Consider the following 27,073-nt stretch of genomic DNA (forward strand, 5'->3'; position numbering starts at 1 on the left):
AACCAACATCATTCAAAAATATTCAACTATCAACATTTAATCATCGATATACATTATTCTAGATCAATGTATAAAGGACAAGCAACATATGTCAACATATAACATGTAGTAGATTCAATTAACTTACACACATTCACCAATTCATCAATAAAGCAACACCTTTTCACAAGGCAACCCATGTCTAGCGCTAGGCGTCGCTCAACCTACTCCTGATGTGGTTGAGATAGAGAATTTGTTGCTCTCACGTCTGGCGTGGTCAAATATGATACTCAACCTTATTTCAGGCATAGAGCCTCAACACTCATGCCCAACTTTGTTAAACTGTCACCAAATCCTTAATCAACCACAACACAACCATAAGATTCAATGAACTCAAACTCATACAACAACATAAATCAATAAGAATGAAGTTCTAATTTTTTTTACCTCTAGAATTCCCAAAGTCAAAGATGAAGAGGAAAATGGGCTAAACTCTCAGAACTTCACATCACCACCAATCACAAAATTGATTTTTACTCAAAAGCTTCAATCCACAACCTGTTCACCTCAAATTAGTTGTAAGGAAGGATGAAAGAAGGGTTTTAGTAGAAAAAGGGGAAGAAAAAGGTTTTTCGACCCAAAGGCCTTCTCTTTAGAATTTTTGATTGAATGGACTTATGAAGTCCACCTCTAAATAAAGACCTTATAAACCTTACCCTCAAAGTTAAATTGGACCTTTGTCTAGAGAAATTTCTTAAATGCTTAGAACCCAATAACAAATCACAAATCATCACAACATATAATTTAAGTTGTTTATGTTAATCTATGGGTTATTATTAATTATTTCTTTTTTATTATAAGGAGTGTTTTTACATGAAACAATCTTTCTCTTTTTTTTTCTCCATATATAAATATTTTATTTTTAGAATAGATGCAATCAAGACCTCAATGTTATTTGACTTGCTTTCTTAATTTAAATTAGGAAATTAACTCATATTTAATTGAATAATATATTTCTTTATTAAAATTGTATTTATAGATTTGTTTAAAATTTTAATTAGTCTTTAATTCAAAATTAGGTTTTTTTTATTTTATATTTATTTGAGATTTTATTTAGTCTTTAATTAAAATCAGTATCTTAGTACATGCAATGTATAAGTATGTTTATTGCATATAATTAAAATTTATAATAAATTATATATATAAATACTATATTTAGAGTTTATATAAATAAATGTTTTTAAACATATAAATTTTATATTTTAAATTTATGATAAATTAATATTTTAACATGTGTAACGTACATGTATGTTCATTATACAAAACTAGCAGGAAAAAGACACTTCGTGCCTATATTGTATTGAAAAAAATATTAATAAAATAAGAAGTTACTCATAAAAAAGTAGTTATTAAAAAACAAATAAAGGATAAAATGGTCCATATAAAAATGAAAATTAAAAGTAATTATTGAAAGTGAAATCCCTTTATATATTAGTACAAATTCATTAGTTTCAAGATTTTAAATTTGATTAAAAATATTTTTTATAATTTTTTTAAAATAAAAGGGTATAATGGTCCCAAAAAGTGAAGATATAATTAAAATATATAATAAACTATATATAAATAAATACTAAGTTTGAATATATAAATTATATTTAAAATTAGTATACATAAATAAATTTAAACATGTACATTATATTTTAAAATTATGATAAATAATTTATATTATAAATAATTTATTTTAAAATATGAAGTTAAAAAAAAAACTAAATTAAGTGTAACTCTTTTAACATTAACATACTTTGAAAGTTGGCTTCAATTTTTTAATCCCATTCAATTTTTGTCTCTCGGATTATATGAATGACATTTTGCAATCTCCTAAAATTGATGTTATTCGCGGAGAATTTGAGTAGCATACCATATAATGTTTTGAATTAATTTTTGTTGATATTGTTATATATAAAAATATGTAAAATGAATGACGAGTGACTATTTATTACTAATATTTACTAATAAATTATTAGTATTTCAAGTCATATATTTTATGAACTAAATATTTAATATATAAAATAAAGATTTATATAAATTATATATAAATAAATATTTATAAATATATAAATTATATTTTAAATTTATAATAAATATTTTATATTATTATGCATATTATTTTTAATTTTTAATAACTAATATTTTAGTTTAGTCAAATATTTATTGTATATAATAAAGTTTTATAATAAATTATATTTAAAACTTATAAAAATATGTATTTTTAAATTTATAAATTATATTTTTACTTAAGATAAATAATTTATACTATGACATTAAATTATTTTTAATTATTGATAATGTATTTTAAAAATATTAAATTTTAATTCATAAACAGTTATAATAAATAAAGATATTAAATTAGTTAAGAGTTTAAAAAACTTCTTAATCAAACTTCTTAATTTAATGGTTACAAGATTTGTCTTAGAACACGAAACATGATGGTTCCACAAAAAATAAAAGTTCACATCTAATATATAGGTGTTAATTTATTTTTATTCAAAGTTAATTTTTATATAAATATATAGTAAATAAAATTTAAAATTTATAAAAATTAAAAGAATTTCTAAAATTTCTCTTCTTAAAAATAAATGTCTAAAAATGTTCTTGCATAATATGGTGGATTGATCATACATATCAAAATTATATTTTTATTAGAATATAATTAAAAATTATTAAGCATAATTTTTAATATATTATGATTCAATTATTCTTCATTTCATTATATATATATTAAAAAAAATATTTTTATTTTGTAATCGTTCTCTATTTATGCTCTTCTTTTTATTCATTTTTATTTGAATATTTTTTTTACGAGAATATGAACTTTATATATATATATAATTTTTATTTTATATATATGTATATATATATATATACATATATTAAACAAACTATCCAACTAAAATAGTTAAATATTAAAATGAATTATATATTTTGATTTTAAAATTTAAATATTATTTATCTGTATTATTTATATATATTATTAATATTTTTAATCTCTTATTTTTTTTATCAATTTTTATGTTATTTTAATTATTTTAATATTTTATACATTTAAATATATATTTTCGTATTATTTGAATATTTTTAATAAAGATTATCGATATTAAAAATATTTTTATATCATAATATAAATTATTTCTTATAAATTTAAAATATATTCCATATATTCAAAACTATTTATTTATTATAAATTTAAATTATAATATACTTTATAATAAATATTTATTTTTATAAATTTAATTTAATAAAATAAATAATTATCCTCTATGTGACACAAATTAAAATTTAAAAATAAAAATAGAATCGTTTCTTTGGTTGGTTATGCAGGTAAAATACATAACTGCCAGCTTTCAAAATACATGCCAAAGAAGAATATGAATAACGTATTTTTCAATATATTATTATTAATTAAAATTTACTAAGACTAAAAAACTAGATATAAATCTCGTTAAATAAAGACAAAAAAAAAATATTAAGAAATATATTACTGTCAATTTTTTATGTTCACAGTTATAGCTATGTTAAATTATTGAGCACACTGTTTTTCTTTAGCTGTAACATGTTAAAGTTAAACTGGAGATCAAAGAAATAATGTAAATTATTAATCGGTCTATTCATTTGCTGGCCTGGCCGTTGTAATTTTTGGCATGTGATAAAAAATAAGAAAAAAAATAAAAATAAAAAAAACCCATAAAAGAAGGCGCCAAAAAGGCACATGCGGGTGTGCCCAATTAATAGTTGTTACCATTTTAATACAGTGAGTTTGAAGTTTGAAGTTTGAACGGTCAAAAGCTAAGAGAAAACGAGGTTACACTCGCTACATTTTTCTATTATTTTATTTATTTCCGATTTACCCCAAAATATATAATTATTTTAAAAATAAATTAGAATGGGGTTTCTTCTTTGACTGTCACCAGCGCACACAAAAAAGCAGAGAACAACTGTTACTCACACAAATCCAAACACGCCATGGGTATGCTATGGATCTAATCTAACCCTTTCTTCCTTCACGCCGTTTCTTCCTTCTCACTAGATTTCCTTTCCCTCTTTTCTTTCTCTTACAGTTTTCGTTTTTCTTCTCGCTTTTCTCTCTCCGCTGTCATAGCTCTTTCTTTGCGTCTTTTCCGTACGTGTCAAACGCCCTGCGCTTCTTAATTTTGTTTTCTGTGTTTGGATCGACTTCTTTCGCCTTCTGTTACGGGGATCTTCGGTTTAGGTTTGGTTAGAGATTTTTTTTTTGTTTTCCGTTTTTTTTTTTAACTTTTTTTTTTAATTTATTTTCTATTTCCGTTATTGATGAGTTTTCAGTTGGATTTGCTGTTTTACGTGAGATTAATGGATTTTTGAGATTCCTTGAATGTTTTCTCTTTTTTGCACAATTGGTATTTATTTATGGACAAAATAGATTTGCATTTTTAATTTTTTTTAATTCATGTTTGAACGGTGATGCAACTTTCCTTTTTGGTTCGTTTTTCATGATCTCTGTTGACTCCGTTTTTGCTTCTGATTAATGCTCGAAATGAAAAAGGAAATACTTTTTTTAATTGTGGTGGAATTGTTCATTCTGGCAGGTAAATGAGTGGTTTTTGAGCAGCAATTGGAAGAGAAAGGGATTCAGTGAAGATGACATCGGTTGGTGTGGCACCAACTTCGGGTTCAGGTTTGAGAGAAGCCAGTGGGCATGGAGCAGCAGGTGTTGATAGATTGCCAGAGGAGATGAACGATATGAAAATTAGGGATGATAGAGTATGTAATCCCTGCTTTCTTAAATTTACATTTTTTTAATGTTAGTTTTTTTTTTTTTTTTTTTTTTGGTGTGTGTGTCTTTGTGGTTGATTTTGAATTTCTGGCCCAGTTACTTACAGTGTGCTTCATTTTGTAGGACATGGAAGCCACGGTTGTTGATGGCAATGGAACGGAGACGGGACATATCATTGTGACTACCATTGGAGGTAGAAATGGTCAGCCAAAGCAGGTATACCTTTCTCCCCTTGTTTTCTGCTATCAATCATGTATGTGGTTTGACAGTTTGAAATAATTTAACTCTTGCACTGGATCATGCCTACCTCATGGTACTCATGGTACTCGGAAGGCCAATAGCAATCAATGCTCCAGCTTCATATCATTATTTGTGTGCAAATGTTCTCCTCACTTCTATAACTGCTGTGATTTTGACTTGATATTTGGATTGAGAATTGGGAATTTCTGCCAAATATTAAAATTTAGCACGAAGTTGTTGTATTTATCTTTAAGTCAGAAAAAGGAGAAAAAAATCCCCAAAATTGATTAACTAGGTCGCTGCTTTCCAACAAGAATCTTTTTACGGTTTCTAGCATAACTTCTTGCTCTGTTCAACGTGTCTTTGACATGTCTTGTGAGTGATTTGCGATTATTGTCACTGATTGGTTACTAACGGATGAATCTCTTAGATATTATTGGATAGTGTAAAAATGCCGTGATGTGGTTCTTTCATCTTACGTATTCTCTTTAACTGTCTATTTTTATTCCTTTTGCTTTTTTTCTTCTATGTGTTTATTACTTTAAAATAATTCTATATCTTTATTAATATGTCAGACTATAAGCTACATGGCAGAGCGGGTAGTAGGGCATGGATCATTTGGAGTTGTCTTCCAGGTAAAAAAAATGTAGCCAATTGACTAAATGAGATGTGTATATTTAGCCTTCTCAACACAAGTGACTCATAAATTATAATTGTTGCCTTAGTTCTGACATTGTGTATGATTGTAGGCTAAGTGCTTGGAAACTGGTGAAACTGTGGCTATCAAAAAGGTTCTTCAAGACAAGAGGTACAAGAACCGGGAGCTTCAAACAATGCGCCTTCTTGACCACCCGAATGTTGTCTCTTTGAAGCACTGTTTCTTTTCAACCACTGAAAAGGATGAACTATACCTGAATTTGGTACTTGAGTATGTTCCTGAAACAGTTAATCGTGTGATCAAACATTACAACAAATTGAACCAAAGGATGCCGCTGATATATGTGAAACTATATACATACCAGGTATGCCTGTTCCCTTCCTGTATTCAGCTTTCATAATTGCTCAGGTCTTAACAATTTTCTTTTGATATATTGCAGATCTTTAGGGCATTATCTTATATTCACCGTTGTATTGGAGTCTGCCATCGCGATATCAAGCCTCAAAATCTATTGGTATGGCCTTTGTTTTATTTTGCGTAAATCATTCATAATTTATTCTGTTTTTATTCCAGTTCTGTTGCTTCATAGTTATGGTTGTGTTTAGGGTAGCTAAAAGATAGGAAAGGATTGATTAAACTCTGGTGACAAGACTGTTGTTTGGAAATTACTAACTAAATGTTTTTCTGTGCAGGTCAATCCACACACTCACCAGGTTAAATTATGCGACTTTGGAAGTGCAAAGGTTTTGGTATGTTATATATCTCTATTTCTGTCCCTTCATTTTCATTCAATCTTTTGTTTTCCTAGGTTTGTTAGTAGTTTTGTTTTTCCTTATCTGGTCTGTCTTTTGGCAGGTAAAAGGCGAACCAAATATATCGTACATATGTTCTAGATATTATAGAGCACCTGAGCTCATATTTGGAGCAACTGAATATACTACAGCCATTGACATCTGGTCTGTTGGATGTGTTTTAGCTGAGCTGCTGCTTGGACAGGTTGGTGGCTGATGATGTGATCTCATTAATTCTTGTGGTTTAGCATGTTTAACTAAGATTTGCATTTGCTTTTTACAGCCTTTGTTCCCTGGTGAGAGTGGAGTTGATCAGCTTGTTGAGATCATCAAGGTAATCTTTGTGATTTTTAACTTATTTCATTAATGTTATATTTTTCTTGTTTGCAAGTGCATTGCAACTCGTTGAGTGAGCTTGTTGTACTTGGATTTCAATTCACTGACTTGTAACAGCAGTGTGTGATAGATGTTAAACTGTTGGTCTCATATTTTGCTTTAGCCTTTTATGATTGAATTGATAACTTGGATCAATTATATAGTTGGCCTTACTTTTTTATGCAGTGCCAGTATTATAACTAGTAAATGATCCATTTATTGTCTTGATAGGTTCTGGGCACTCCAACAAGGGAAGAGATTAAATGCATGAACCCTAATTATACAGAATTTAAATTCCCACAGATTAAAGCTCATCCATGGCACAAGGTATCAAAAATAAATTCAATAGCATTTCATGCTTTATTCTTGAGCTCATCATATGAACGTATTTAAAATTCCTTATTGTACACACTATACTAACATATAATCGTTGATTCTCTTCTACTAGATCTTCCATAAGCGCATGCCTCCAGAGGCTGTTGATTTGGTATCAAGACTACTACAATACTCACCTAACTTGCGGTGCACAGCTGTGAGTATATGACTTCTTATCGAAGCTTTAGTATCCACCTTAGGAAAAAGATAATAATAGTGCTTCCCTTTGTGTCAGATAATGGTTTTGCAAGTTTGTATTCAGTTTTATGTTTTCTAATCTAATTATTTAACGGCTGTTTCTCATCCCCAAATGTGTTATTTGTGATTTTGCTTTATGTGGTGCAGTTAGATGCCCTGACCCATCCTTTCTTTGACGAGCTTCGTGATCCAAATACTCGCTTGCCAAATGGCCGATTCCTTCCACCACTATTTAATTTCAAATCTCATGGTATGTTGATTTTGGTAAAGGCTATTTGTGTTCATGTGACTGCTCTTCTTTTGTTTTCATTAAATGGTTCTGGCTGACTTTTTACTATGTTATTGGTGCCTGTGTACCAGAACTGAAAGGAGTCCCAGCTGAGATTTTGGTGAAATTGGTTCCAGAGCATGCGAGGAAGCAATGCCCGTTTCTTGGCTTGTGAAGTGTAACAGAACCGCAAGTGTTGTTACCGTATGAGAATGCTGCTCTTTCCTTCTATTTGATATGATATTTGTTGGTATCTTTATTGTATTCGGTTGCCCTGTAAAAGCAGATTTAGAGATACATGCTACTCATTATTACCCAAACCCCCGATGGGTATGAAGAATACCCTGTTTCCTGTATCACAGCAGATTGTAACATACAATAGAAGACAAATGTCTGCAATTATCTAAATGTTGCATCAGTATTTGTATTTGTTGAGACAACGATGGGTGGTTTAATTTAGTTATTATGCGTAGCGTGGTGGTTGGAAGTTGTAATGGCATTGTCTCTGCATGTGTTCATTTTCCACTCGTTAGGTAATCTCTGGCCAAACGACATGGCATAAAGTCTCCCTGCTTGTCTTGAATATGAATATATTGCTGGATTAACGAATATTAAACACCCTAAGTGAAAGAGATGGTTGTTAATTTAATCAAACAGTTAAGCTGATTCGCCCTTTTATTTTATTTTATCAATTCGAGGCTGAGGTGTTTGAGTGGATTTGTTTGAACACTCAAACTTGGATAGGCAAGCATGACTTTTGTTTACGGTACAAAGATAATATAAATATATACAAGTGCGTTCGAGTAAGTAGGTCAAATTGGTTTGGTGCTAGTTTTTCTCCATCTTTCTTTACCGTAAGAATATCTACGTCAATGGAGACTATATTAATTTCCATGAGGCACTTTCATATTGAGAGGTATTCCTTAACTAACTACTTTGAATCCCAATATTCAAGGTTACTAGCACAATTCCTTAGCTACTTTGATCAAGGGGTCTAAGGTCAATTTGATGGTTAGTCGTTGGATTCATAGCATGAGGGTGACCTATGACCATTTCATCACGACTATCTTGTACATCTAAATATCTGATTATATGTATAATATAAATAGAGTTTAATAAACATATATATATATATATATATATAGAGAGAGAGGATATAATTACACCGGTATAACTTTTACTAAGTATTGCACAACTTAATAATTTTATATTAATTGTGAATTTTATAAATCTAACCGTTAGATTGAAACTTCATATCACTTTATACGTGCATATCAAATTTTGTTAAAATTGAACAACTTGAAGGCAATCAAATTGTTCATATTTTAGTGTATTTTGAAATGAATATATTATGTCAATTTTTTTATATAAAAATAAAGTATCAAATCATCTTGAATTAATATAAAATTTTGTATATATGATCTAAGAGATATGAACTTTCAATCTAACGGTTAGATTTACAAAATTCACATTTAACATAGAGTTATTGAGCGGTGTAATAATTAGTAAGAGTTACCCCGGTGTAATAATTAACAAGGTCAGGGGTTCGAATCTTGCTTTATGTATGCAAGCCGTGTTAAATCTTGGGGCCAGCTATCCCACCCTTTGAAGTGCTTCCAACTTAACGAGGATATTAGTTACTACTATCGGCGGTGGATACTTCATGGACGAACCTAAAAAAAAAAAATAAAGAAAAGAAAATACAAGTAAAAAATATATTTTCTTGTCTAGTTTAAAAAAAAAGTAAAGAAAAGAGTTATTTCAAGAAATAAAAATTTATTTTTTCTTTTCACTTTTTTTTCTAATTTAAATTTTAAACTTTTTTTTTACCCTGTTTCCTCATTCCAAAATTCAAATGCAGATTAAACTTGGTCATTTTGGTTCCATTTGAGTTAGATCTTGTTTGGATAATTTTTTTTTTTGAAGTACTTTATAAAAAAAATAGAAAAGAATTCATAAGCTTTATTTTATACATAATTTAAAAATAATTTTTTTAGAAAATTAATATGAAAGTTAGGTCTATTATTTATTAAATTAATATATAAATATTTTTTTAATTATAAGATTGGGCATGCGGGAGGCTAGATGTATGGTGAAGTTGTCCCAGAAATTTGAAGATGCCGGCGAGGAAGTTTTACTGCGATTACTGCGACAAGCAATTCCAAGACACACCAGCTGATCGGAAACGACACGTTAAGGGCATTCTCCATCAGCAAGCCAAAGCTCGTTGGTACGATTCCTTCAAACAAATCCCTAATCCTAATCCACCCCTCTGCTTTCACTTGCTCAACACGGTACGCTCTTTTCATTTCTCAATTCTCAATCATTCATTCATTCTCTCTAACCCTAATCTATGTTTTTTTTAGGGATTTTGCCGTCACGGCGAGTCTTGCAAGTATCTTCATCCCACCAAGTCCCCAATCGAAACCACTCCCTCTCCGGGTAATTAATTAATCTTTAACAATTTGTATGACACGAGAATGAAAATAATAAAAATGGCATTGCAGGGAATGTGTTGAATCTGCCTCCGTCGCTCCAACCCCCTCCTCAGGGTGGATATCCCCACCTTCCCTTTCTTGACTGGGGATAGATAGACACCATGCCGCACCACAATGCAAATTTTTATCCCTTTTGGGGTGGTTTCAGTTTTCCATGTTTCATACACAAACATAAGTGGAACTTCTGATATGAGAGCCTTTCAATGCGTTTCTCTTCAAGTGATTATGTTCAATGCATAAACCTCATTCTATCTAAAGTGGATTTGTTTCTTGCACAAGGCCAGATTTTGGTCAACCCATTTTGCTACTCACAATTCCACACTCACAATTCCATCGGTTTTATGCCTTCTACATGGAAATCCACTGACTCTGCCTCAATTATGTTTTTATGGTGTTAGTCAAAAATGGCCGAGCAATGGATATTTTGACGAGAAAAAAAAAAAAAAAAGATTGCACTTTTAACAAGAAACAAGAGATAGTTTTGGCATTATCCGGCAGGATTCTTTTTTTCAAACAAAAAAAATTGAATATTCTTGTAAATATTCTCAACTTTCAAAAGTGTGCAGTATTGTCTTTGAAGTGAATGTTTCAGGAAGACAAAGACATTCGTTTGAGCAGCTAAGTCACTTAACATGTATAAACTAATGACCAACTCATATAAATGACGAGGAAATAGTGATCTGAATGATAAAATTCAATTAAAAGAACTATGAATAGTTTCATCAGTTTAGTTTGAGCATCTAACTGAACAAACACCGAATTGTTAGTTTTCAGTTTTACTCGGATACATTTCATTCATTAGAAAGTTGCTAAGAAAAAAAACACAGCGGTAAGGACAAGTAAAAGGAACGTTTATTCACAAGGTAGCACTGAAATGTCTTGACAATTTGCTGAAGCCTTTAATCAGAAGCATTTACCAATCAAAGCAAACACCTCTGCTACACATGCCATTTGCAATAAACCGTTTTCCATTTCAAAACAATATCTTGTTATCATAATTTATAACATCATTCAAAGTACACTCATCCAGTTTCGTAAGCATGGCAACACCCGTACATTTTACATGAGCCGGGTGTCACTAGCATGTTGAACCAAGTATCTCTAACAATGAAGCAGCAAATTGCATTTGGGTTTCTTCATCAATTGTTGAGAAAAGTGGCACGTGCACAAAAAGGGATTTGGTCCCATTCTGCTCTGCAAAGCGAAGGGAATGATAGTAGACGTAGTTGCACACAAACCTGCCTGCATCGTCAGATGTCGTTACGTTATAACCTTTCATTGCCAAGGCCTTGGTGATCTCCGCTACCGGAAGGGTGGTCTGCATAAAATTTGGACATAAGACAAAATCATAAGATAGACGAAAACAGCAGAGAATCATTATACCAAAATTTTGATACAGCAAGCATGCATTCATTTGCATCATGTTGTCAGTATGCAAACCAATAACTTTGTACTTAGCACCTATACTACATGCCTCCATCAAGAGGTACAGACTGATAAAACAAAAATATATCTCTATGAGTCCTTATATCTAACTTTTGACAAACGAAGAACATAAAGAATCTAGATGCTATGGCCCCCAAAACACAATTGAAAGGCCTGCTAAGTGATATTGACCGGGGCCAACAAATCAATTAAGCAAATAACAGGACCTTAAAATATTTGCAATCTACAAACCAACCTCAACATTACTATATTAGGATTAACAGCCTAACACCAGCCAAATAGTAAAATTAGTTTAGGAATTAAAGTGTGAGAAAAATTGGTGATCCAATTTACCTCCCGTATTCTTGTAATTGCACCATCTGAAGGAACAATAGGCACTTTCTGCAACATAAAAAATATGGAAATTTCACTAAAGGAGGGTAGAGTTCTTCAAGATCAGGTTTGATGAAAGCAAGTTTAGAATGCATCTATTAATCCAATCTAACCTGGGGCTTCCATCCCATTTCATCAGGGCAGCGGAATGTAGCCTCATTGACAGCTTGATGCTCTATAGCAAACCTTGTTGCACCACTGTTAACTCCAAAATGCAGCTAAATGAACAAAATTAGAAACAGCCAAAATGTTAGATTTATGGATGTAAAATGAAAAAATAGATAGCTGAATCCAACCAAGAAAAAGTCTTTGCATATTGGGTACTCTCACCATTCTTTCTGAGGGTAAAAATGCCTCAGCGATGATCTAAAGACCATCCACCTTTCACTATTATCCTTTCTAGTTCAGCTTAGTATTAGTGTTAAGGTACTAAGAAAGAAGTCCAATCAAAGTTTCGTTTTAGCTCTGTACTAAACTTTTCCAAGAAATTTCAGTTCATACTTCATAGTCCAGTGATTTTTAATCACTGTTAACGCTTAATTGTATCGATTCAGATTCTTTTAAGTACGTTGTTCAGTTTAGAAGATAAAATAAGTTAGTAGTTCATAAAAAAATCAACTGCTGTTATTATGTTTATATATAAAACAAATCACAAATGTGTTAAAATATCAATTGTTGATTTTCTCATTACCTAGACTAAGATTATTTATTTTATCTTCGCTCACTTTAATGGAGCCAAATCCCAATAGTCAAATCCTAAATTTATGATCATATTTGAATATAGATCCAGTTGGTTTGAATACTAAGACACCAATGATTGCATAATAGCTTTTAACAAGAAGACCTTGAGAGAGTAATAGAGGAAGATTATCTGTGCCACTGTCTACGTGCAACATTGCTTGTTCTAAGTTAATAGAAAATATTAGCTTTGTCCGTAGTTACTGCAAATTGAACTAGTGTAGGTTGGAGTACAAGGAATAAGACTGAATAGTCTTGAATTTAAGCTTTATTCAGATAAATTTCTTCTTAAACTCTTCTAAGAGAAGAACATAAGTAAGTAAAATGAATTGAGCTTCTCTTATAAACTAATATCAACTTGTACACTTGAACTTTTGGAGAAGTCAAATGAGACAACATCTATATAAGTTAAGTACATAAGTTAATTTTAGCTTAGTAGACTTCTACAAGTGTGTATGGAAAAAATTGTCCAAACAGGATCATAGCTATTTACCATGCTAATGATCTTGTCTCATTTTTTATTTTGTTTTTAATTTGTAAGTAATTCACCTGGAAGTTCATGGAGAGGTATGAATCTTGATCTGATAACATAAACGAGAACTTCATAAGGATTGACAAGAGAGCATAAACTATGAACCTACACATCACGTATATGAGGAACTCACCCATATAACTTTGTTGGAACTTGAAGATTCAGTGTCCTTGGAAGTAATGGCAGACTGCAATGTCTGGTAGAGAGGAACAAGTGCTCCTTGACCAGCAGTCTCAAGAATGTTGCAGCCTCCAATAACTAAGCCTTTTGGCAAACCCTTCTTGTTCAAATACTCCGTCAAATTATTGGCAATTGTCTCTGTAGGATTCTCTGAAACTCCATGGAATTTTTTGAAACCTGTTACATGAACTGTTGTTACTGCTGCTGAAGGACCTTCAGACCCCATCTGCAGATGATGGTCTGTTAATATTCAAAGCTTCAACAACAAAGTATTTCCTCAATGCCTGCATCAAACGATGAACAAAATTAAGTTAAAAGGCACAAAATTTGAACTTTTTTTATTATGTGGATTATATACAAATTATCTCATAATCCTAAATCATAATCAAACTTTATTTCAACCCAACATTTTTTTGTTGAATTGCATGCATAGGGTAATAGCAATGAATATACTCCATCAAATTTCAAGGCTTTTTATAAGGAAAACAAATTAGAGAAGATACAAAGAGCACCCCATATCACTAAACCCACAAAGATTGCCAATTTTGCAAAGCCAGTTTTCCTAATGAAAGGAGGCAGGAAAGGGTCTTGATATAATCTTGCAAGCAAATCCAAGATTTCAAGATTGACACAAACAGGATAATTGAGTATCAAAACCCAAGGACACACATACATCCAAGGCTTTTTTAAGATGTTTCAAAGAATATTAGTCTCTTGGGGACTGAGCACATGAGTTTGTTTCCCCAAAAAGGATCCTTAGACCAAAACACACCGAGGTGATTGAAGATCGCAGAGGCGAATGATCAAACAGAAGAGACCATAATTAAGATTAAGCATATCATATGTGTTATGAGAATTAATTAGTGAATATGGAGAGAGTTTCTTTTTTTCTCTTACCGGGAGAGGAATAATAACAAAATTGAAGGTTGAATAAAAGAGATGACACATCCACCAGTCTTATCTACTCAAAGCTGATTAACTGGTGAAGATTCTGATTAGATTTATTTAGAGAAAAGAAAAGAGAGAGAAGGCAGAGAATATATAATATTATAGAAGAGTAGGCTACGTGGGAGTCACTTTCAAACAACAAAGCATAACGTCGTAATGTAATGGATTGTTATCATGTTCATATCATGCCATCTGCTACAATATTAATTATTCTAATAATACTTGATCGGCATGCTTTTTCTCATTATTAAATATAAGATTTAACAAGATGTCCCACACCTTGAATATTGCTACAACTAGAGAGGTTCAAATCCACCCAATCTAACAAAAGTTGAAAGACTTAAAATAAGTTATATAATAAGATTTAAATTCAAATATGAAAATTAATATTCCTTCTAATTTTTATTTTATTATAAAGTATTCTTAATATCAATATAAGAAGTCATATTAATTAATTTTATGAAAAAGAATTATGATGTAAAAATATTATTTTATATCAAAATATATATATATATATATATATATATCAATACCAATTAAAATTAATAAATGATAATTAGAGAGTTTAAGAGGTGAGAAAAAAAATTTATTTATTAATTTTTCTTTTCATTATTCATAACAAGAAAAATCACACCAAAAGATGAAGAACCTATCTCTTGAAGAATCTTGCTTCCAAGGTCAACAAAGCTTCTTGAAATAGAAGAAGATTCAACTTAAAGCTACAAAGAGGAAGGCTCAAGGAAACTTGGAGATTAGATTTCTCCTTGGTGACTTCGGTGAGAGAATTTGAAATCTAGAAGAAGGTTAATTCTCATTCAAATGCCAAAGTGAGTGAAAGTACATGGCCATATGAAATATATAGACTTAGGAAGTGTGTAAGAGAAGTTAGCATTAACCTAAGGTTAAGATAAACCATGGTATGGTTTAAATTAACCTAAGGCACCAAATTTGAATTCAAAAATTCAAATTTGACTCTGGCCACGTGCAAGTCTTATTTAAATGTGATTTGGCTTGCATTTGAGTAGCATTTGAGTCATGCCATGTGCGCCACTCCACTTGGCCGGTCACATGGTTCAAATGCTAACTAAATGCAAGCTAAATTACATGTAAATGAGATGACACATGTGCTTAATTATTCCTAAGTCTAGAAATGGCCAAAAATTACAAGGCTCAAAATCCTATCTTATTTGGCCAAAATACAAGGCCCACAAACAAAATTACAAGTCCAATGAGTCAACCCTATTCTATATGAGCTTTAAAGCATAGCCTAACTAAAGAGTACTATGGGCTTTTCTTGATTATTGATTCATCCTTCCTCCAATCTCTTGACCATGGCCCTAGTGATTGGGCCCTTGGCCCATGGGCCTCCATCACTTCTAATCTTTATTTTATTATAAAATATTCTTAATATCAATATAAGAAGTCATATTAATTAATTTTTTTTGTTAATTTTATAAAACAGAATTACGATGTAAAAATATTATTATATATATATATATATATATATATATATATATATATATCAATACCAATTAAAATTAATAAATGATAATTAGAGAGTTTAAGAGGTGAGAAAAAAAATTATTTATTAATTTTTCTTTTCATTATTCATAACAAGAAACACACATATGAAAAATCTTTAATAAGAACAAAAGATAAAAAGTAAAATTTTAGTCTTATAAAAATTATAAAATATTGTAACAATACTCCATAATCTCTACATTTAATGGTTTAACTACTAGTAGCAAAAAATAAGGCTACAACTACCTAGAATTAATATATACAATATTTCGATATATGCACAGTACTATATATATGTGGGTAAAATAATTGAGAAAATAAAACAATGAACAATTAAACCAATTGGTCACTTCAGAGTAATCCAACTAACTACAACAAGCCAACCACTAGTATTTACCAACGCATCTTGCTCAACCTAACCTTTCACTGCTTCCATGTAAACATAATCATCGCAATCCAATCACAAGAAAAATATGTACAGGTAAGCTAGATTGCAAAAGAATAATCACGCACAAATATTGAAGTAAAACAATTATATAACAAACACTAATATGTAAACTAAACAACATACACCTCATGGTCTACAACTTAGCATTACAACTAAACATCTTACCCCACTATCTTATATATGCATTGTAACCTTATTTCGTCATATTTTTTTTTTAAAGAAAGAACTAGTATTCATTTTTCTCATTATATACTTTATTTAATAAATCCTAATGGATATGGTTATATATATATATATATATATATATATATATATATATAATATCTAAAATAAACTACTATTTTACATTTATATTTATATTATATTATTTATATAATAAACTTTTACATAATTTATATATAAATATATATTTTTAGGAACCCAAACATAAAATTAAATACTAACACTTTTAAAATTTTATCATTCCATGATAATATAATTAAGTATCCCTTATATCCACTCAACTTGCTAAAAAAATCATTACAATTAAAAATTTAGAATGCTGCATATATAACGGGTCTGATTTCAAGTTTTTCAACGTCAAATTTCTACTCAATTGTTCAACTACAATTTTTTACACACTCAAAAAGGTTAGAAAGAGAGAACGAGGACTTCATAATCTTAAAGTTTTTCTCTCTAACTTTTCTCTAAGGTTCTATGAGAAGTCAGTTTAGTTTATGAAACTTAAATCTCAAAAGAAACCTTATATATTTTTTCTTCAAAATCAAACTGGATCTTTGTGTAAAAAAAAAAAAAAAAACTTATAAACCACCTAAACTCATGAGAATTTCTAAATTCTCAAAGTTTTTCAACAATAAGCAATAAAATCACCACAACAAATAATTATTGAAAGAAATAACAATTGAAAAAAAGTATAGTGTTACAAATAATTTTTGCATGAAGTTGGTTTATATTTCATATAGTTTTCTTTGTTTGTTTATTTATCAATATACCAAAAGAATATATATTATTTGTGTTGTTTTTTAAGGCAATTTTTTTATCTATTAAAATATTTATTTTGATATTTTTTTAATCAATTTGATTATTTTAAAATGATCATTTTTAATTTTATGACATAATTTTGATTTAATATTTTATTGATCATAGACATGAGACTTGTAACATTAAATTCATCTATATATAAACTGAAATCCAATTCACATTATAAATATAATAAAAATTATGTGAAAAAATATATTTCACAAGTAGCTAAAAAATAATATAAAATAATGTTTTTTATCTTATAATTATTTTTTAACTTATTTTTATGTAATTTTTATCATGTTTATGATACTTTTTTGTTTGAACTTTATTTTTGTTTAATAATTTTCACATAAATGAATTTAATTAGACAAATTTAAATTCTTTAATTAGTCGAAAAATAATTCAAAGTCATATATAAAAATCGAAAATAATTGTTATTTTAAACGGATATAATCGACCCAAATTTAGAAACATTTTAATAAGATAAAGAATTTAAATGAATATTAAAAATATGTTAAAGGAAAAAAATATAATTTAGTCTTTTTTTTATTAAAATTAAAGTTTTACCTTCATAATATATATTAACATTTAATTAAATTATTTATTATTAGTGGAATCAAAACATTTTATATTTTGATTAAAAATAAAATAAAAATAAGATTAAATAATAAAAATATGTTAGTTTAATTATTATTGTGATTTGTCCTCATATTTGAAGGTTTTGAATTTAAGTCTTAGATTTAATAAAAAAAATTAATTTTTAATAATAAAAGGTATAATAATCTATCACATTAAGATTAAGTTAATTATTAAAAGACATATTTCTTTTATAAATTAATATAGTTACATATTATTAAAGTGAAATTTCAAACGTAATTAAAATATAATACCTATAATATTATACGTAAGTTTTGTCTTTATAAAGAAAAATGATTAAATTAAATGGCTGTATTCTTTATATTCAAAGTTGAATCCAGGTATGATTGTAAAAACAAATGGTGTTTACAACACACGCAGTGGAAAACTTGGATTTTTTATATCAATATTAAAATTAATATTTATTATAAATAGATAAATGGAACTATATTTATTTTTATTAGAAGGTTGAGGCACTTTGATCTTTTATAGTTACACTCAAATAAAAAATTACAGATAATTATTCAAGAAGAATATAAAATAATTTTTTTATTACATTTGAAAGTATAATCATCTATTAAAAGGTGAAAATCAAAAACAGGTATATATCTCAATATTTCTTATATAATAGGTATAAATTATATAAGGAAAAGATATATAAATTTATAACTGTTGTTTTATCTTTATATTTTATAAATAATTTTACTTTTAAATTTTTAAACAATAAAAAATAATATAAAAAATTAATCACTTATTTAGTCATTTAAATAAATTAACTATAACCCCAAGCGTGTGGTTCAGCGGTAGGGGTTGATCCACGCTTAAGCAAGGTCAGGGGTTCGAATCCTGCCTTGTGTATGTAGCCGCGTTAAATCTTGGGGCCAGCTATCCCACCCTGTGTATGCAGCCGCGTTAAATCTTGGGGCCAGCTATCCCACCCTTTGAGGTGCCTCCAACGTAGCGAGGAGATTAGTCACTGCTGTCGGCGGTGGATACTCCAGGAACGAACCTAAAAAAAAAATAAATTAACTATTTTTAATCACTTAAAATTCTAATCATTTTTATTAATTAACTTTATTTTAACAAATATATAATAATGAAAACTTTTTTCCTGTACCTCGTTTACCGGTGCGTGGAAAAAGGTGAAAAGTGATTTTATAAGTGCAGGTATTATTTTATAGTCCACAAAATATAAGTTTTGATGATATCCAATAGAAACAAACTAATTTATTTGTTATCTTTACGAAACAATTTCAAAGAGGGTTATCTTCTCATTGCCATTTAAAATAGTATTTGAAATTATTTTTGACTAAATCAAAAGTTACAGTATTTTTAACAATAAAATATCACCAGCATTACTTTGATAAAATATTCTCGTGAACAACTTCCACATTAATAAAATGTTAGCTTATATATTTGTTGTATTTACAAAAAAAAAAAAAATCATAATATTTCATTAAAAATATTCATTTGATTAAATTCAATTTTTTAATTTAATTTTCAAATAAAATATTTCTTATGTTAATTAGAAAATTTATTTATGTGTGATCTTACATGTTTTATACTAATTTAATAGTAAATTAATCAAAATCACTAAAGTTAGTCCAGTGATTGGGTGGAAAGGAATTGAGATAATTAGAAGCATAGAGATTTAGGTTCAACCCTCATTATTGAAATTATATGAAGTAACATCTTTTACTTTTAAGAATTAGTAAAAAAATAATGTAATATTTTCTTCAATCATTTACAATTTTATGCTAATATTAATATATGATATTGATATTATACTATAATAAGTTAAACATATTTTTATTAAGTGAACAATTTGGGAAATTATTTTTTTCATTTATTTAATTACTTATAATAAGTTAAACATATTTTTATTAAGTGAACAATTTGGGAAATTATTATTTTTCATTTATTTAATTACTTTGACTAAGATCTTAATATTATCATAAAACTCTTTATCATTAAGTACACAAGTATTTAATTATATCTATTGTTTATCTAATTAGTATCTTAGTTAAGGCATATGTGTCTGAAATTTAAATATAATAAACAACTTCTGAATTACTATGACAATATTAAGCTAAAGAAAATTATTAATTTTTTTTTAAAAAAATTCTTATTGAAAATTTAAAAATAATATTAACCATTAAAAATTATGAATAAGTCAATTCAATTATTACATAAACATGTACAACATCTAAATATGTATATTTATAAATTATATTTATCAATATTTATTTAATAAATATTATCATATTTTATTATTTTGTACCAATATTTTAAACCTTCATCTTAAACTAATATAATTTGATCGAGAAATAAATATTATTATATATCCAAATTATTAATCTCTCATTTATAATAATCTTATAATTTGAATTTAAATATAAAAAAAACTTGTCATAATCTCTCTCATAATAATAAATCATGTTTTAATCAAGAACCTTGTCGTATATACACTATTAATCAAACAATAGATATGAAAACAAAATAAAGAACAATACTTTATTAAAATTAAAATAAATAACATGATATATAGATTGGATCTGGGATAGATATTGGATCTTAACAAAGTAAATCCAATGGCCATTCCGCCGTCCATTTAAGAATTCTTTGCTCATTATCCTCTGAATTCTATTAAAGCATTGAAAAATGAAAAACAATGATTAGAAAAATATACTAAAAAAAAAAAGACAATGAGACAAAGGAAGAAAAGTATGGATTCTTTTATTTTATTCCTCTTGCTTTATAGTATTTCAAGTGCCCATCATTACACAATTAAGAATAAGAATATAAAAAAAGACTTTATTTATAAATTTGCTTTAATTTTTTTAAATCAATAACAAACTTTTGTTTGTTTGTTTGTTGAAAATAAAGCAGTGAAAGCATCTCCTAATTAGTGCACCTTGCTTCTTCTTTTTCCCTCCCTAACATTTAACATTCTTTTGTTTTTTTGGTTTAGCATAATCAGTTTCCACTTTACAAGTACTCCCTGCTGCTTCAATAGAATTATTACATCGCTTTACACTTTCTTTTTTAAATGAAAGTCTATGCTATTGCTAAGATAAGATTCTCTTTATTAAAAAAAAAAAACAAATTAATAATTTAATAAAAATATAATAAAATTAGACAGTATTGTATTTATTAATAAGCTTAAAATATTTTTTTTCTATATTTTTACTTACTTTACCTTTTAGTTCATATAATTTAAAATAAATATTTTAAATTTTAATACTTTTTTTTCCTTTCAATTATTTAGTCCCTATAATTTAATATATTTGTAATTTTTAATGATTTTAATTCTTGTTGTTAATTTTTCTTTTGTAAAATTTTCTCTTTTGTGTTAATATGACATAGGTATTAATTCAACTTTATGTGTTTAATGTCGAATTTATTTTATTAGTTACTTTTAATTAAATTTTTTGACATTTTATATTTTTTTATATTCTTATTTGTGACGTTTATTGTTAAAATATATATTTTTTACTCTCTCACATAATTGAAAACTTCTATCATATCGATATAAAATAAACAATATTATAAAAAAAATTAATGATAAAAACTTAAAAAGATTAAAAAATTGTAAGTATATAATTTTTTCCCTGAATTTTTAAATATATAAACTAAAATTATATATTTTAAATTATAAAAACTAAAAATAATTAAAAAGTATAAATATAAAAACAAAAACAAAAATCTGTTTAAAATTATAAAACTAAAAAATAAAGTAAACGTAGCTATAGAAATTAAAATAATATTTTAATTTATTAATAAAATCTATAAATTTAAACCCAAGTTGTACAGTTAATTGTCATGAGTGGAACTTAAAGATATACAGAGTTAGTCAAAACGGGAATGCCCTTAGCTTGTAGGCCGTTTATGCACACATTAATTATATTAATTTGACAAATCACATGTTTTTTGTGCATCCATATATATTATTGAGATGCAATTGATTGAGCGTATCATCATCATTTTGTGTTATGTACTACACCAACTTCATGTCGAGGTTTTGTTTTTATTGGATTTTTTTTATAATTTTTTTAAGGTAACGATAAAAATTAAACTTAAAATATAAAATTTAATTAAAAATTAATCATTAATTAATAACAATAAATATTATATTTTTAATGATTTTTATTTAAGATAATGATTAACAAAATTTTGTCCATTAAAATTTAATTAATGATGAAAGATTATACTTATATTCAATTCTTGTAATATGCAAAAATTCTTTGAGAGCAATTATAATAAACATGATTAGTTTAATTTTTGGTAGGACAAAAAAAAATTCATTATGCACATAAAAAATTTTAAACCCTAAAATTAAAATTGAAGTCATTAAAGCACTTAAGATAAATTAGAGAGAATTGAGTCTTACTGTTGTTGGACTGCTTGAATGACTATTATATTATATTAGAAGGGTCGAGGTACTTCGTGCCTTTAATAGTTATACATAGATAGAATATTAAAAGATTATATGTAATTATTTATAAAGAATATATAAGATTTTTTTTTATGTTTGAGTGATATAATGGTCTATTAAAAAGTGAAGACTAAAGGTAGTTACACATCCAAGTATTCTCTTTATATATTAGTATAGATTAGCTTGTGTGATTATACTTGATAAATATAATATATATATATATATATATAATTATATATAACTATATATAGTTATATTTTTTATTAATAATATCCAATTTTTTATTAATTATTTATAATAAAATACTTTCTTATGTATTTCTTTGTACAAACAAAAATACAAAAGATTATTTTAGATAAGATGGAACTTGAACTAGATGAATGTGATTATTTATCAATTTAGTGTTCACTATATCAATATACTTTATTATTATACAATTAGTTTAAATAATTTATATAGTATATTTTAATTTAAAATTAAATATTTAATTATATTAATTTATGTGATTTAGTTAGTTTATAATTTAATTATTTTATTAATATTGTATTGACTACAACCTTTTTTGAAACTTTTTAAAGATATGATATGAATGTTATTAAAATTTATAAATATTTTTTTTAGAGAGAAATTTATAAATATAAAATATGTATAATATATTTTTTAAAAATAATTAATAAAATATTGAATCATATGGTTCTAATCAAATCCGAGACTTAGTGGCCTAGTATTCTGACTGATTGGATGACGGATCCGAGTTTTTAAACATTGTATAAAATATTTAAATTTGTTATATAAATAAATTGGACCAACCCAAAAAGCCCATTATAATTTAGTCAAAATTATATATATATATATTTTTTTCTGTAAATAATTTTTTGCTTGTTAGATAGATTATTATGAATAACAATTTACATTTAAAGTATTTAATCAAGTTATATGCTAGAATTTGAATTTAAAATTGTATATTAAACTAAAATAATTCGGTATTTCATCCACTCGCTGGACAATATTAGTTATATAATATTATTATTTTCTAATTTAATTTTAGTATTCCTCTTCCAAAATAATACAATTTTAAAAATTTACTGAAAAACTTCATAAATTATCACACAACTTTATATATCATATCAACATTAATATCTTACCAAACTGGGCTCCAATAACATGATAAAAATAAAAAGCATTTCTTCCATAATTAAGCTACCTAATCTTATAATTGTATATCACATGCATCATTCATTTCCAATGCATAATTGGGCAAAGCAATAATTCTTTTATTTATAAAAGGAGCTAAAGCTATATGCCTCAGAGTTGCCCTTGATGCTTCTCTTACATATTTCACTTTCTACACTGAACACTAGCAAGATTTTGAAAAAGTAAGATCTTTCTATTATTAATAAAAATAAAAATGAGAATTAACTAATCTATTATATTGATTATGCTTAAGCATGTTATACAGTAATAGTTGTTTTTTTTTTCTTTTTCTTTTTTCCATTTTCAGTGACATTCTTTATTATATTTATGCTTACAAGGTTCTAGAGAAGTCAAATTACAACACTTGAAATGATATCAATTTGGGAAATTGATTGCTAGCCATGGTTGGTGAAAAATTGTTCCCAACTTAATTAGATGCATATACAGCCGATGAAATCTCGTGAGATTTTAATTCTAATGTATAAAAATTAACATGTTTCTGATTTCTATTTCTTCAGTTGGAATTAGTTCCTTCAATTCTGATTTGAAACAGAAAGTTATTTTAATGTATTTCTACCATGAGAATGAAAAAAAAAAATGTTCAGTTCCCTCCATCAATTATGTTCTGTGCTTAATCAATATTATTAATTAGGATAGTGTAGCTTTTTTGTTAAATCAAAACCTTTCACACTGAAATGTGGGGACAAATAAATGCTTTGCTTGTAGAAGAAATAATTCATGAAAGCAAGGTATATGGCAGCAAGAAATGGGATCAAGGTCCACACCCTCCACCAAACAACTAGCAGCTAGCACTCTTTGAAATTTGAATATCGCTTATGTCTTGTGTCTTGCGATCATTATATTTACTTTAATAGTTTATATGAATATTTTTGCTTAAAAAATTATATTAAATTATCTTTAATAAATATGAGATCTCTAACACATTCTCCTTTAATTAACAATCGAATATTTTGAATATAAAATTTGTAAACCTAAAACAATATAGAATTTCCGACATTTTTCTCTCCTAAGTAATAGTTTATGATATTCATGAAGCATGAATAACACCAGCTTCATTATAGTTAGTGGGATTATTCATGACACGACATTGAGTATATAATTTACATTTTCCTACCCAAATAATAGTTTATTAGATGACATATTAACATATATAGTCCTTAACATGTTAATGTAACTATGCATGCCATTAATATAGTTCTCACATGTTGGTCATTCGTATGTGTATTTTACTTTTCAGATAATAATTTACCTTTTTTTCTTACAATATTGATATTCAGAGGTAGAATTGATTCTCAATGTTATTCAAACACAATAAGTTGCTTACAGCAGTCCATGTAAGTCAGAAACACAAATTTATAGCTGTCTCATGCATGCTATGAAGGACTTTGTAAATTTTAAAAAAGACCTGTAACAAAGTAAAAGTAATAGTAATAGCTATAGATGATAAAATAGGAACATATATGATGAGAGGGATTAGTTGAAGGTTGTAATATTTTGTGGGAAAAGACAAAAAGGATAGCTGAAGGGTGATCGTGTATCTATTTTAATGTTTCAATGTGGGGGCCACATGCGGAATACGATAAGTTGGATGAATTACAGTTGCGTATGATACCATCCCTGTTCCATTCCCCTGATGAAAGCATAACACGTTACTTCACTTTCTACTTTCTTCTCACCATCGTCATATCACTGTGTTCTGTGTTTTCCATACCGCTACGTACCATCTCTACCTCACTAAAATCCTATGCTCTGTTTCCTTATATTTTATATTTTTCAAATTATTTTATAAGATAATTTTTTAAAAAAATCATTTTACAGATTAGAAACGAGGAAAGAAAATATGAAGGTGTAAAAAAAAATATAACCAATAGAAAATCAAAATAAATTAAAGATATTAGTTTTCTACTTTTAAAAGCTAAAAAATGTATTGATTTTTAAAATAAAAACTATTATTGTGATTTTTTATTTTATTTTTAAAAACAGATTTTCTTTTTAAAAACAATCGGACAAAACTTTATTCTTTAAATTTATCTTTATCTATACTATTAATAAAAGAGAATATTGCTTTCTTTAAACGTTCTGATTTCTATTTTTCACCTGAAATAGTTTAACTTCTATTTGCTTTTTGCCTCTCCGAAAATCACTCTCTATGGTAGTATTTTTCTTTTCTTTTATTCTTTCGTTGCTACAGTTTTTTTTTTTTTTTTTTTTCTTTTTTACTTCTGAAACTACTTACGAGTAATTGTTGTTTTTTTTTTTAAAAAAAATCATTTCAAAGTTACTAATAAATAATTGTTTATAAAAATAATTATTTTATTTTAATACAGTGTACATATGGAGTATCTTTATTTTACTAGTTAATATAATATTTTTTAACAAATTAAACTATTAGCACATAGAGACTATTAGCACATAGACTTGAGTGCTTATGCTAAAATTTTCATATTATTAATAATATTGATGTATGAATTATATATATATATATATATATATATATATATATATATATATATGAATTCAAATAATATTAATATAACTTTTATCAATTATTATATTATTTAATGATTTTTAATTAAATGTAATTTTTGTTGATTTAACAACTGAATTATAATTCTATATCATTTTATACGTGGATATTAAATTTTTTTAAAATTAAAAAATAATTTAAATGTAATTAAAATATTTATATTTTAATATATTTTAAAATATAAAAAATATATATATAACATATTTTTATAATAATAGAAAGTGAGTTTAATTAAAAAAATTAAAACTTATTAGTTACTACTATAATTTTTACAATTAATGTGTTATTAAATGAATTAAAAAAAATAACTTGCCCCCATTAGGAGGAAGGTAATTTTCATAAGCGCCGACTCATTCTTTCTTTCATCTCCTTGTTCTCCTCCGTTTTCTCTCCCAACCACCCAAACCATTACACTTCAAATGACGTTATTATAATTATTCCACAATAATAAATCAATGTGGAACATAATTTGTTCTTTGATTTTCGCAAAAATCCAAGTTACTCCATCTACAAATCTTTTTCAAAATATATTTATTTATACATTACTTAAAAAATTATCGTTTGACCCACACATGCAATGATGCTTTAAGAATAAAAGAAAATATGCGATGAAGACGACGACATACTATCATCTCCTTAGTTGGCCATATGCTATTCTAGTGAAGTCGCTCTTGTTGAGACACAAAAATTAATTGGGACTTGAATTCACCTTATGATATTTTTATTGTGGGCCCCACCTGCATCCATGATGACCCACCTAAAGTATTCCTCTCATGAATCCATCTTCCCTAAAGTTGCCACATAGGTTGTTATAAAGCAACCTTGACGCATACAATCGTAAGATTATAAAATATTGTGGG

The 27,073-nt window shown here is 27.2% G+C and overlaps 3 protein-coding genes across 9 annotated transcripts; 2 read left to right on the top strand and 1 right to left on the bottom strand.

The window, feature by feature from the left end:
- The first annotated feature begins 3,847 nt into the window (after positions 1-3,847).
- LOC109815504 (shaggy-related protein kinase alpha) lies at positions 3,848-8,188 on the top strand. 4 transcript variants are annotated; one of them, XM_020380256.3, is made up of 13 exons: positions 3,848-4,003; positions 4,602-4,776; positions 4,913-5,005; positions 5,605-5,664; positions 5,779-6,051; positions 6,127-6,201; positions 6,380-6,436; positions 6,543-6,683; positions 6,762-6,812; positions 7,085-7,180; positions 7,302-7,385; positions 7,574-7,676; positions 7,787-8,188. In XM_020380256.3, exons 2-13 carry the CDS (start codon positions 4,654-4,656, stop codon positions 7,867-7,869), a joined length of 1,239 nt encoding a protein of 412 aa, XP_020235845.1. In that variant the 5' UTR covers positions 3,848-4,003; positions 4,602-4,653; the 3' UTR covers positions 7,870-8,188. The 4 variants fall into 4 exon arrangements, with proteins under 4 accessions (XP_020235845.1, XP_020235851.1, XP_020235857.1 ...); XM_020380262.2 differs by lacking the exon at positions 3,848-4,003 and adding an exon at positions 4,010-4,251; XM_020380268.2 differs by lacking the exon at positions 3,848-4,003 and adding an exon at positions 4,010-4,246.
- Positions 8,189-9,757: 1,569 nt separating this feature from the next.
- Positions 9,758-10,470, top strand: LOC109788588 (C2H2 and C2HC zinc fingers superfamily protein). Its single transcript, XM_020347351.3, has 3 exons — positions 9,758-9,988; positions 10,061-10,136; positions 10,202-10,470. Exons 1-3 carry the CDS (start codon positions 9,812-9,814, stop codon positions 10,282-10,284), a joined length of 336 nt encoding a protein of 111 aa, XP_020202940.1. The 5' UTR covers positions 9,758-9,811; the 3' UTR covers positions 10,285-10,470.
- Positions 10,471-11,022: 552 nt separating this feature from the next.
- Positions 11,023-14,531, bottom strand: LOC109795270 (uncharacterized). 4 transcript variants are annotated; one of them, XM_020354721.3, is made up of 5 exons: positions 14,358-14,516; positions 13,414-13,744; positions 12,124-12,228; positions 11,972-12,019; positions 11,023-11,510 (listed from the first exon to the last, which is right to left on the bottom strand). In XM_020354721.3, exons 2-5 carry the CDS (start codon positions 13,684-13,686, stop codon positions 11,271-11,273), a joined length of 666 nt encoding a protein of 221 aa, XP_020210310.1. In that variant the 5' UTR covers positions 13,687-13,744; positions 14,358-14,516; the 3' UTR covers positions 11,023-11,270. The 4 variants fall into 4 exon arrangements, with proteins under 4 accessions (XP_020210310.1, XP_020210311.1, XP_082915815.1 ...); XM_020354722.3 differs by lacking the exon at positions 14,358-14,516 and adding an exon at positions 14,134-14,288; XM_083059689.1 differs by lacking the exons at positions 11,023-11,510; positions 11,972-12,019 and adding an exon at positions 12,029-12,047.
- Between the last annotated feature and the right edge of the window lie 12,542 nt (positions 14,532-27,073).

This window comes from Cajanus cajan, chromosome 7, assembly GCF_000230855.2.
Source record: "Cajanus cajan strain Asha chromosome 7, NIPB_CcT2T_4, whole genome shotgun sequence".
Lineage (NCBI taxonomy): Eukaryota > Viridiplantae > Streptophyta > Magnoliopsida > Fabales > Fabaceae > Cajanus > Cajanus cajan.

What these genes read in the sequence shown, in the direction of transcription:
- LOC109815504 (XM_020380256.3), top strand. Translation starts at nt 4,654, where the DNA reads ATGACATCGGTTGGTGTGGCACCAACTTCGGGTTCAGGTTTGAGAGAA. An exon ending in GAAATGGTCAGCCAAAGCAG is followed by an intron (nt 5,006 to 5,604) that starts GTATACCTTTCT and finishes TTAATATGTCAG; the next exon opens with ACTATAAGCTACATGGCAGA. An exon ending in CTAACTTGCGGTGCACAGCT is followed by an intron (nt 7,386 to 7,573) that starts GTGAGTATATGA and finishes TATGTGGTGCAG; the next exon opens with TTAGATGCCCTGACCCATCC.
- LOC109788588 (XM_020347351.3), top strand. Translation starts at nt 9,812, where the DNA reads ATGCCGGCGAGGAAGTTTTACTGCGATTACTGCGACAAGCAATTCCAA. An exon ending in GCTTTCACTTGCTCAACACG is followed by an intron (nt 9,989 to 10,060) that starts GTACGCTCTTTT and finishes TGTTTTTTTTAG; the next exon opens with GGATTTTGCCGTCACGGCGA. An exon ending in CGAAACCACTCCCTCTCCGG is followed by an intron (nt 10,137 to 10,201) that starts GTAATTAATTAA and finishes ATGGCATTGCAG; the next exon opens with GGAATGTGTTGAATCTGCCT.
- LOC109795270 (XM_020354721.3), bottom strand. Translation starts at nt 13,686, where the DNA reads ATGGGGTCTGAAGGTCCTTCAGCAGCAGTAACAACAGTTCATGTAACA. An exon ending in AAATGGGATGGAAGCCCCAG is followed by an intron (nt 12,020 to 12,123) that starts GTTAGATTGGAT and finishes TTTATGTTGCAG; the next exon opens with AAAGTGCCTATTGTTCCTTC. An exon ending in CAATTACAAGAATACGGGAG is followed by an intron (nt 11,511 to 11,971) that starts GTAAATTGGATC and finishes AATTTTATGCAG; the next exon opens with ACCACCCTTCCGGTAGCGGA.